At 49.0% G+C, this 11,360-nt stretch overlaps 1 protein-coding gene across 6 annotated transcripts in view; it reads right to left on the bottom strand.

Moving 5' to 3' along the window:
* Positions 1–3,115: 3,115 nt before the first annotated feature.
* The window catches only part of TAFA3 (TAFA chemokine like family member 3), a 21,981-nt gene continuing 13,736 nt past the window's right edge, over positions 3,116–11,360 (bottom strand). For 2 of the 6 annotated variants that reach the window (XM_060090276.1, XM_060090277.1), the window contains exons 3-5: positions 9,974–10,089; positions 9,226–9,375; positions 8,086–8,297 (exon numbers count right to left, since the gene is read on the bottom strand). In XM_060090276.1, coding sequence (XP_059946259.1) covers positions 8,086–8,297; positions 9,226–9,375; positions 9,974–10,088 — 477 coding nt within the window. In that variant the 5' untranslated portion in view covers position 10,089. Of the gene's footprint in view, positions 3,198–3,514; positions 7,072–8,085; positions 8,298–9,225; positions 9,376–9,973; positions 10,090–11,360 lie in introns of those variants that run through there. The other 4 variants (XR_009531149.1, XM_060090281.1, XM_060090280.1 and 1 more) reach the window with 4 other exon arrangements.

The following is an 11,360-nucleotide window of genomic DNA, read 5'->3' as shown; positions in this document are numbered from 1 at the left end:
CAACTTGAAAGAGGTAAGAATCACCACTACTACATCCTTCAAGTTCTGAAGGTGATACTAATTTTGCAATCCCTCCAGGAATGAAATTGCCTTGAGCTTACCATTTTGGTAGGCCATTCTAGAGGTTTCCACTTGACATTGCCCACCATCATAGTCCTCATTGCGTGTGCTGGTGAACCAGCATGGGGTAAGTGGGAATGGTTCTTTTCATTCCTAACTCTAATGATTCACTAGCCAAATGTTATCTCCTGTTCCTAAAACTTTGGGCATGGCTGGTTTAAGGGTGTTAGTCCCCAAGGGAAGAATGTCTCCACCAGGGGGCACAACAATGATTCTACTAAAATGAAAGTAGAGACTACCACCTGACTACTTTGAGTTTGGGTTTCAAAAATCTCAACCCTGCAGCTATAGGAAATAGGGTTTCTTTTCAGGTAATCGTAGAACTATCCTACTCCTTTACTCCTTACTTCAGCTGGGAATTTAAAGACCTGAGCTCATAATTTTCTTTCAAAGTTCTTGGGTGCACTGAGAAGAAACAACTAACCCCGTTATACTCTTTATTTCCATTAAATTGTTCGGTGGCAGCAACTACTTGGTTACCCAAAGCCTTGCCTCCTATAGGTATTTGATTACAGTTGTCTACAGGTGATAATTAATGTATCTGTCTTGCCGCTGCTGGCCATGGTCTACCAGTGTCACTTTTACCATTAGCAACAGGGTCATTAATGCCTTTAAACAGATCAATTTCAAGAGTCCTATCCTTAAAGTTCTGTTCCTCTGGAACAATTTCCAGTACCTATAATGGTACCTGATACTGATTTGATATTGATACTAATGATATTAGAAAGGGTTCAGTCAGGGAAGGAGAGACACTAAGAATATTATGAAACAAGGGTTTATTTTAGGAACAAGGCTTACACATTTTTGGAATAACTGGGGAAATCAGAGTCTGAATGGAGAAGTTGGAGGACCAAAGAATAGTCACTCATCAACCCTTCTGAAGTCAGGCATGCCCAGTAGTTAGAGCAGGATCCTAGAGAGTTGGTGGAGAAGTTTACATGGAAGCCTGTTGCCTCTGCATCTGGGGGTTGGCCTGGGGTTGCTCTTGGTCAGAAGGCCTGGGGGTTGCTAAGAAAGCTTGTTGTGGAACGAGGGAGAATGAGTACAGCCTGGAACCTGGTGGCACTTCTATCCATGACAACCTTCAGAAAGTAATTACTACCACTGCACTTATCTCTTCTAAATCATTCACAAATTAATCTTTTGGCTAACTGTGATCAGAAACCATCAGGGAAGAGGATTCTGGAAAATGTAGTTCCAGCTTACTCAAGTCAACACAGTATAAAATCACCACCTGCCATTTATTAGCTGCTTGATCCTGAGCAAATTATTTAATGTCTATGAGTCTAAATCTCTTTCCATCTCAGGTTTGGATATTGTCATCCAGGACATTTTCCTGGGTTTTTGGAAGATGCCCTGCTGCTGGGGATCCCCCCACTTACCGGTACCTCCTCTCTCTGGCCACTTGTGATTCCCTCTCAGCCTCATGGCTTCTGGTAGTCTTTCCCTACATGGGGCACCTTTCCATTCCAGGCAGCCCTCTTGGGCAGTCCACATCTGGCCCTTGGAAAACATACAAACATCCATGCTCTGCTAAGCTCTGGAGGTACAGCTCACACCCAAGACACTTTTTTAGACTCACTATCCAGGCCCACAAGCCAGCCACAATCACCACTAGATTATTTTCAGTCCTGAGTCCCTCTGTCCCTCACACTCCAATAGCTCTTGGAGTTCTTTTCTGCAATTCCCCTTAAGTGGGTGAAAGACAGAATTGACACCTAAACCTTCCCCTTGGCTGGGGGAGGAAGGAAGTGACAACTCACTGCAGACAGACCTTCAATACCACCTGCCTTTCAGCCTCAGCTCTTAGCCCTCTGTTATACAGTCTGGAGGGGAGTAAAGGCCTACGGACCATCCGTTTTACAAATTTGAGATATAGTCTAGCATCTTTTTTATTTATTTATTTATTTTTGGCTGCATTGGGTTTTTGTTGCTGTGCGTGGGCTTTCTCTAGTTGTGGCGAGCAGGGGCTACTCTTTGCTGCGGTGCGTGGGCTTCTCATTGCGGTGGCTTCTCTTGTTGCAGAGCACGGGCTCTAGGCACGTGGGCTTCAGTAGTTGTGGTGCGCAGGCTCAGTGGTTGTGGTTCACGGGCTTAGCTGCTCTGCGGCATGTGGGATCTTTCCAGACCAGGGCTCGAACCTGTGTCCCCTGCATTGGCAGGGGGATTCTTAACCACTGCACCACCAAAAAAGTCCCTAGTCTAGCATCTTGATTTAGAATGTGGTAGCTGATAATAGCTGATCCTTATTATTCTTTTCCTCACCTTTGAGGCCTCTGCCCAAATCTTGAGATGGGAAGAGTCCCATTTAATATATTGTTACCTATATAAAGAGCTTAATGTGCTTGACACAAGGTAGACATTCACTAGCAGAAGCGATTGTGTACTGCCAATCACCCAGCATGGAAGTCAATCCAGCCCTTGAAAATGGTTGGAATCCTATCCCTCTAAGCCAGACTAAAGGGGAGTGTGTACCCTTATGTAGGGCTTGAAAGGCAGTTGCCTGTTCTTCCTTATACCCAGTCTATATGTCTATTCCAAATACAATGTTTATAACCATCTGAGTCCAGTAGCTTCTGGACCCAGACCCACCCTCAGTGACACATCACAAGACCAAGGAAATCAAGAACTAGCTTAGCTGCTCCCCTACTCTGAAGTCCCATCTCAGCCACAGCAGGTGGAGTGGAAACGCGCTGGGCTTTGTGCAGTCGGCATGCCCTGGTCTGACGTACAGGTTGGCATTTGCCTTGATTAGTCAGTCTCTGTGGTGAGCTAGTTTTTATATATTTTGAATATCAGCCTTGCTTTTGAGCATGGAGTTGCTCAAATCCACAGATGCACAGAAATACCAGCAGCAAACATGCGTACACAATTACATCTTTACACATGGGTGCACTTGCAGTTACTTCCCTGAGGTTTAAAAGTAGAAGTTACATGACCTTGGGAAATGTGAACTGAGCTGATCTGGGCTGTGACAACATATCAGGGAAGCTTCCATCTGTTCCAAGTCTTTTTCTTGGCCTCTGTCTTAGTCGTTGTTTCTTCGTTTCTTTGGTTGTTAGAGCTCACAAGTGGCACTGGAAGGGATTAAAGGGGACACAAGCACAGACTCAAAAAAAAAAAAAAACAAAAAAAACCCAAACCTAGAAATTCAACATACAGTCATCACTTTCCAAATTGTCAGCGTGTATTGAGAAAGATTTGATAAAAACGTCAGGGCAGGGGTTGGCAAAAGTTTTCTAGGGTCCAACAGTAAATATTTTAAGCTTTGTAGGCCGTATGGTTTCTCTGCAATGACTTAGCTCTGCTATCTCATAGTAGGAAAGTAGTCACAGACAATAATAAACAAATAAGCATGGTTACATTCCAATACAACTTTATTTACAAAGACAGGTGGTGGACCAAATTTGGCCCATGGGCCTTGGTTTGCAGCCCCCTGCATTAGGCTCTAAAGAATCCTGAAACCATCAAAACTGCTGCACAGGTCTCCCAAAGATTGACAGGAGCTCCATTCTGTCTCCTCCAAAAAGGACAAAAATCAAGTTTTATTCTAATTATTTTGTGTGGTGCTTTGGTGTTTTGATGTTCTTCTGAGTGATCTCAATTCCCCCCTTTTGTCCCTTCTCCCCTCTTTCTGTGTATATATCTCTAAAAGCTTCCCATTCTTCTTTATTCTGTCCTTTGGAACTCACAGGGTTGGGTGATTTTAGAGTGAGGCTCTTTCACATTCATCCTTGCTGAAATTCTGGCTTCTTTTCAGGGCTCTCATCTATACTAGAGTAAGAGGCAATGTGCAGTAGCGTAAAGAGCACTTGTCTGGATCACTGGGCAGCACATGCCACCAGCTTGCTGTGTGACTTTGAGCAAATTACCTAACCTCTCTGAGCCTTCCTTTTCTCATCTGTCAAATGAGGGAACTGGCTAAGGTCTCTTAAATCCCTTCTAGCTCTAAGCTTGTGATTTTAGGAAGCTGCAGCTTCAACTCTAGCCAACTGTCTGGAGCCATTAATTAGGATGTCACTCACAGACCTTAATGAAACTGCCAGGAGGCCACAGAAAGTAGCCACATGATCTTCTGTAGTTGGCAACCTTCCGAAGCTGGGTGGGTAGGGTTACCAGCTAACCTCAGGAAATCTGAGAGCCCATCCCACTAAGGGGAGAAAAGGAACACAGATGATCCAGGACCCCTATGCTCCAGGAAAATTAATTTGCATTCCTATACTGCCATTGAAGCAGCTACAAAATGTGTACAAATGTTGACTTAGTTGGAAGCAGGACCTGAGGGAGCTTCTGTTGGGAGGTGAGCTTTCCCTTCTCCATCAGATCCTCTCGTGTGGGGCTCTCCTGGCCCTATAAAGAATACCCCTCAAAGCCCACCAAATAAATATATGATTAGGTCAGGAGGAAATGGAGGCTTTGAGGGGTTAAAAAAATGAATTAGCAAATTCCAGCATGTGCCAGGGAAGGAGGTCTTCTCTGAAGCAGGGATGAGGGAAGTCAGGGAGGATCAAGGAGCCTGGCTGGGGCAGGGGCGGGCGGTGGTTGGCAGCTTGGGGGGAGTTTGTACAGCACCATCCCCCAGCTCACAGCTCACTGGCTATGGATGCAGCAGATGCGCAGGCGGCTGGAGCCCTCTGCCTCCCTCCTGGACACAGTCTTGAGGGATGGGGAGGGAGTATAGAAGCCTGCATCCTGGCTTCAAGGAGAGCAGGCTCTTATTGTCCGACTCTGCTAAAGCTGTCTCATTTGTAGCCTAAATAATTCACTCACCAGTCTCTCAAGGAACATTAGAAGAAAAACAAAACCCGACCCACCCCTCACGCTCAGGTTCCCACTGCACCGAAGGCAGGCCGGGAGGCAGACCCAAGCTGCAGAGATGGCTGGCCTTCAGAGGTTTATTGGGGTTGGCAACTTTCCAAAAATTGCCTGGGGCCTGGTTTTGTACAGCCCTTGAGCTAAGAATGGTTTTTACATTTTAAAACGTTTTTTAAAACAACATGAAACAAAATAAACAACAACAAAAACAAAGAATATGCCAGAGACTGTATGTGGCCTGCAAATATTTACTATCCTTTCCAGAAAGAGTGCCAATCCCTTAATCCACTCCCCAACCTTGAAGGAGGTGATGACAACCTTTGACCTACTCCTTGACTACCCTACCCTGTGACCCCACTATATGCAAAGATTCGAAGTTGTCAGAGTTCTGACATCTACAGCCTAGTGGGAGGCTGGCATCATTGTTCACTCCATTACCAAAAACAACAAAAAGGCAAACAAGAAGATAAACCCTGGAGTGGGGTGAATGGTCTTGATTCTACTGCATGGGGAGGGAGGGAGAGAAGCAGGGAGGGACTGAGACTCTCAGCCTCAACCCATCATCTGATCTATCTTCTCTGAGGGTCACAATTCAGCATTGTCCCAGTTGGTCTCTACTGACGCCCCTCCCCTCAAGGCCCCATCACACCCTGCAGTCCTGGTGATCCCAGCGGATCCTACCTGATCCCAGCTGATGCCAGCAGTCACTGAGGCTGTAATTCTCTTATTGATGAGACATCCAAGTAATTCGTGTCTCTGAGTCCCTGAGGCCTGTGTGTCATCTGCAAACCACCTAGGGTGCCAGCCTGACTGGCTGACCTTCAGTCCTGGACAGAGGCTCCATCCAGCGCGGGGGCTCCCCTGCTGCGTAGCAGGGGCTCCCCTGCTGCATAGCAGGGCCTTTGAAGGAGGAGGACTCTGACTAGCCCTGGACACCACCCAGACCCTCTGTTGGAGCCAGAGCCACTGAGAGGCACAGCCTAAGGACTCTGGAAAAGACAGGTTAGAGTGGACAAGGCTTCCAGCTCAGAGTGCCCAGCTGTAACTGGGCTGAGTGACCTCTGGGCTGTCATGGGTTCTGTTTGGAAGTTTTGGGGCTGAGGGCAGAGTGGAGACCCAGTGGCCCTGCATCCTGGTGGGTAGGTATTCTGGATGATTTCAGATAGGAGTGAACTTTGTAAAAGTTCTTGCGCAAAATCATTGAGCTGTCCAGCCAGTTCTTTGCAGGTTCCTGTTCTTGAGATAAAAACAGCATGGAAGGCCCAGGCTGGAATCCCAACATCCAGGCTAAGTGAAAGGTCAGCCGTCTTAGAGATTTGGGAGCCCAAGCTGTGACACCTTGGGCAAGTCACCTCATTTCTCTGGGATTCAGTTTCCTCATCTGTTAAAAGAAGCAAACAAACAAAAACCTGGGGTGCTTGGGTGAGGGTGATTTTACAGTCCTGTCCAGCCCATACCCAGTGTGTCTGAAGCAGGCAAGGCCTCTGCAGAAGCTTTTCTGGAAAGTTGTTTGGCTTCATCTCTGCTTTCCTTCCCCAAGTCAATTCAGCCCCATCCAAATGAGATACAGCTGGTCTGGCATCAGGGGAGAGTGTTTTCCTTCAGTAGGTCAGCAGCTTGCCGGGGATTTGGACCGATGTGAGGTCCCACTAAAGTAGTGGGTGGTGAATGTGACCTATGTCTTTGTGCCCTGTGGCCAGAGGGTGGCTGAAGGGCTATGGGAGTCTCCTCAACTGGAGTGGGGTGAACAGCCCCCAACATGCTCATAGCATATGGGCCAGAAACCAGTCTGATACCACACACTTTAATCTAAGTTACCTTGATTGCCTTTCGTCAGCTCTTCAACTTGACTGAACGTTCCTTAAGGGTAGGGATTCTATCTTAACCTTCTTCTGTGTCCCCCAGGGAGAGCCCAGCACCACAGGTATGTGGCTGGAGATTGGCCTGGAGATATGAGGACGTATCTGCTGAGAAGCTTTACTGCAATACCTCTGGAAAGAGTGCTGCTGCACTTTGCACAGGGTGTGGGTCCAGGGAAGTGAATCTCCATATTTGCCAGCTGATAACTGGACACCATTCTCCAGTGGGTGGCTCAATCAAGCTGTCAGGTCATGACCCCAAGAGCTATCGTGTGACCTAGAGAGCAAGTGATGCGGCAAGGTTAGAGAAGGGAATGCCTGTCCCATGCCAGTGTGCCCGAGATTCCCCAGGATATGCAGGTCACTTTCCCCTAAAGCAGTCCAGACTGGGAAAGTGTGGCTGGGTGGCCCATGAAAACATAAATCAGCCTTGCGTCACTGCTGGTTGCTTCAGAGTAGCTACCAAATTGCAAGCACAGTGATCTACAGGCTACAAATCCAAACCCATACAATAGTGACAAATGTCAGAAGCTCTGGGGTGGGTCTCTTCTAGTCAAATATACTCAGAATGGCTGTGTCCCTTGCCTGCCTGCAGATAGGAAGCTCTACTTTAGATCCAGCCACACTTTTTCTTGCTGTAGTTCCCGTTCTGTGCCTTATGAAAATGTTCTCTTCAGAACTCCGGAGCCCGCCTTTCCTTCTGTATTGTTTTCTTTGCTTGTTTGTTTGCTGGGTGTGATGGTGGGGAGGGAAGGCAGGAGGCCGAGTTCTGGCTTGCCCCACACTGTCACCCATCTGTACAAACGGCCATGACAGAGCAATACAACTGATTAACCGTGACACACATGGAACTGCTAACGAGTTCGATAAAATTTTGATTATCCCTTGTTCTGTGGGGCAGGCAGCAAACCATGGAAATAATAATCCTCTCGGCTGGTGTCAGCACAGCAGTTCAACCAGAGAAAGGCAGGTGTGAGTTACAGGCAGTGAATCGTGGGAATGTGGGGGTGGGCCTGCAGCAGGGGTGGGAAGGCAGAATGGCTATTGCAGAGATTCCCCTCTCAATTATCTAGATAATTCCCTCAATTCTCTACTTTGTTCTATGGACCTGACATGTTCTGGAAGGCAAACTCACTCTTGGCAGAGAAGGAAACTAAGGCCTCAGGAGCATCAGGAATATGCCCAGAAGGACACCTTGGATTTCGGTCCCCAGAGTCTAGACAAACCCAGGGGAGACTGTCCGGGGATGAGCCCACGTGGCTTGCAGATCTCACCCTGGGAAACCGGCATCCTAGACCCCAGGGTTCCTGTGCCCCCTTTTCCACCCCCAGCGAAGGGGGAAGAGTAGGGCTGGGATGAAGTGTCTCTCCCTGGATACCTTGGTGGTTTTGACTTTGTGTCCAGTGCTGCAGCTCCATCCCGACAGATCTGGGAGCACTTTACACTCCTCGCCCAGCAGGCAGGGCTCCATCTGACACCACCACTTCTGCAGGACGATGGAGGCTGTGGGAGCAGGAAGCAGTGAGGGCAGCTCTAAGTTCTCTGCAAGTACAGCATGCAGCTGTGGGCGTGGGAGTGGTTCGTGCAGAATAAGGGCATGTTTCTACACACCCTGGCTTAGAGCCCTGCATTCCCCTTGTCTTTTTCCTACTCCAGGCTGCCCAGAAGGGCAGTACTCAGGCTGAGGCCTTGGGACACAACCATACCAACCTCAACCCCACTGACCCCTACATCTCACCAAAGACAGAGAGGGGTGAAGGCAGGGGCAGTTGTCTCTAAGGCAACACTTGAGTTGAGCCACCACATCAGCAGCAGAGAGGCACAGTCTTCAACATACCCCTTGGTGTATGTGAGCAAGCGTGCAGGCCATTTGAGGGAGTGCACAAGCAGGTGTGTGCATGTGAGCACAAGTGGGCACGTTTATGGCGCTGCCATGTGAGAGTAAGAAAATAAGCATGGGTGGGGCCGTGGGAAAGGGGTGGATACGAAGGAATTCATGGCCAAGCGATACACGTGTGTCCATGTGAGGGGAGGGTAAAGGCCAGCTTGAGAACGAGAGGAGGGGATGTGTAAGAGGCCTGGGAAGGAGCCGCAGGTGAAGAGGTCAATGTCTGGAGGAGTGGGTGTGAGGTGATGAGGCTGACGGGGGGCCTGAGAAGGTCGTGTGAGGAAATGAATCTGCGTATGTGCCAGGCAGTAGGTGTGGCCAGGAGGGAGGGCGCGTGCTTGTGACAGAGCTTTCCTCATCTATAGGATGGGGATGGTCACATCTGTGCCCCTCCTCCCAGAGGTGGCCCCATCATTTGAGACTCCGACAGTGAAAGCCCTGAGCTGGGCATGAAATTGTATCCCCAGCAGATGGCGAAGCCTGGACAGACCTTCTTATCTCTCTGACCAAGCCCTCCCTGCCGGGTCCCAGCCTCTCACTCACCGTCCACGCAGGAGGGCTTTGCCCGGGTGGTGCCGGCCACCTGGCCAGAGAAGCAAGAGCATTTGACAGTCTGGGAGCGCTCCTCGATGCGGTTCCGGTTACAGCAGCGGTGAGCCGCAATCACCTCGCAGGTGCCCTGCTTCACGGGGACTGAAAGGGCCAGCACACCATCAGATGCCCGGCCCAGGCCAGCACCCCTTCTCCCCTCCCACCAGCCCTAGTTGTCCTCCAGCCCCTCCTCCCAGCTCAGGGCAGGGGTAGGTAAGAGATTTCCAATTGCAGGGGAGGAGGAAACGGATGACATCTTCCTGCCACATCAGTGTTTCTATCCTTCCTTCCTCCCCAGTGAGGCCACACTCATCACCCTGGCAGAGTCTGGCTCTTGGGCAGGAGAAAGATGGGGTCCACACCATCCCCCCATCTCCTGGCTTCCTCTGGGTAAGGCCAAGGGCCCCGAAGGCTTACAATGCGTGGGGAGGATCATCCGCTTACACCGGCTTTAGCCATCCCAGAAGGAAAACCACAGAATTAGGCCAGGAGGCTAGACTTAAGCCCTGACCCAGGGGCTCCTCTCCCTGCAGAATACCTTCCGGCATGGAAGGGAAGGTGAGAATGGGTCTGCCCTTGAATCTGTGGGTTTTACTCTGCCTCAGAGATCTGCCTGCTGTGGAACGGGGTGCAGTGGTGTCCAGCTTTCCAGGCATCCTGGAAAAACACCCGCCCCAGGGCCCCACCACCTCCCCTAGACCTGTTGGAGTTGGAGGCTGCAAGGAAGCCGAGGCCAGGTGGGTCCACAGCCAGACCAGGCCAAGTGCCAGCAGCCAGCCGCCCGTGCTCCAGTTCTGTGTGGCCCTCTCACGCATCCTGCAGAGAGAAGCACACACCCTGCTTGACTCCAGGCAGGAGCCCTCCCCGTGCCCAGTGCCAGCACCACTGTGCCACGTGCTCTGGGGGGCACAGAGGCGGGCAGGGTGCACGACTTGTCCCCAGGCAGCTCTCGGCCTGGCACAGACTCACTGTAGAAAGTGGTGAGTACTACAGTCAGAAAGGGGAGCAGGAAGGGAGACTGTTCTGCTGGGAAAAACATGGAAAGCTTTGTGGAGGAGATGACATTTAGGAGGGGTCTTAAAGAATGGACCAGGCATGGTGCCATGGAGGGCTGTGACATGGAAGGAATAATAATGCTGACTGCCATGTTTTGAGCACTTGACCCTGCAAACATACTCTTGAATCCTTCACGACTGTCCTACAAAGTAGGATTACTTGTACCCATTTTACAAATGAGCAAACTGATACTCAAAAAGCCTGGACACAACCTAAACAACCATCAATAAAGGGCTGGCTAAATATACTGTGGGCCATTTGTGCAATGCCCATCCAGACAGCTGTAACAGAATGAGGAAATGCTTTATGTACTGAGGCATGCAATGATCTCCAACGATAATCCATCATTTAGGGAAAAAAAGCAAAGTGCCTGGTGATGTGTATTCAATGTGTAAAAGGGAGGGATTATATATGTTGCTCAAATATGGGTTAAGCTAGCTCTGAAAAATGTACCAAAAGACCCTAATAACATTGTTTGCCACCAAGAAGGGAAACTAGTTGGCTGGGAGTGGGAAACTGGTTGGCTGGGATACAGAGGTAGAAGGGAGATTTTTTTCTCCCTATTGCTCTTTTTTTTTTTTTTTAAGATTTTTTTTTTTTGATGTGGACCATTTTTTTTAACATCTTTATTGGAGTATAACTGCCTTACAATGTTGTGTTAGTTGCTGCTGTATAACAAAGTGAATCAGCTATAGGTATACATATATCCCCATAACCCCTCCCTCTTGTGTCTCCCTCCTACCCTCCCTATCCCACCCATCTAGGGGGACACAAAGCACCGAGCTGATCTCCCTGTGCTATGCAGCTGCTTCCCACTAGCTATCTATTTTACATTTGGTAGTGTATATATGTCCATGCCACTCTCTCACTTCTTCCCAGCTTATCCTTCCCCCTCCCCATATCCTCAAGTCCATTCTCTACGTCTGCGTCTCTATTCCTGTCCTGCCCCTAGGTTCTTCAGAACCATTTTAAAATTTTTTTAGATTCCATATATATGTGTTAGCATACGGTATTTGTTTTTCTCTCTCTGA

This window comes from Mesoplodon densirostris, chromosome 2 (assembly GCF_025265405.1).
Source record: "Mesoplodon densirostris isolate mMesDen1 chromosome 2, mMesDen1 primary haplotype, whole genome shotgun sequence".
Lineage (NCBI taxonomy): Eukaryota > Metazoa > Chordata > Mammalia > Artiodactyla > Ziphiidae > Mesoplodon > Mesoplodon densirostris.
Note: the sequence above shows the minus strand (reverse complement) of the source record. Positions and strands in the feature narration are given on the sequence as shown.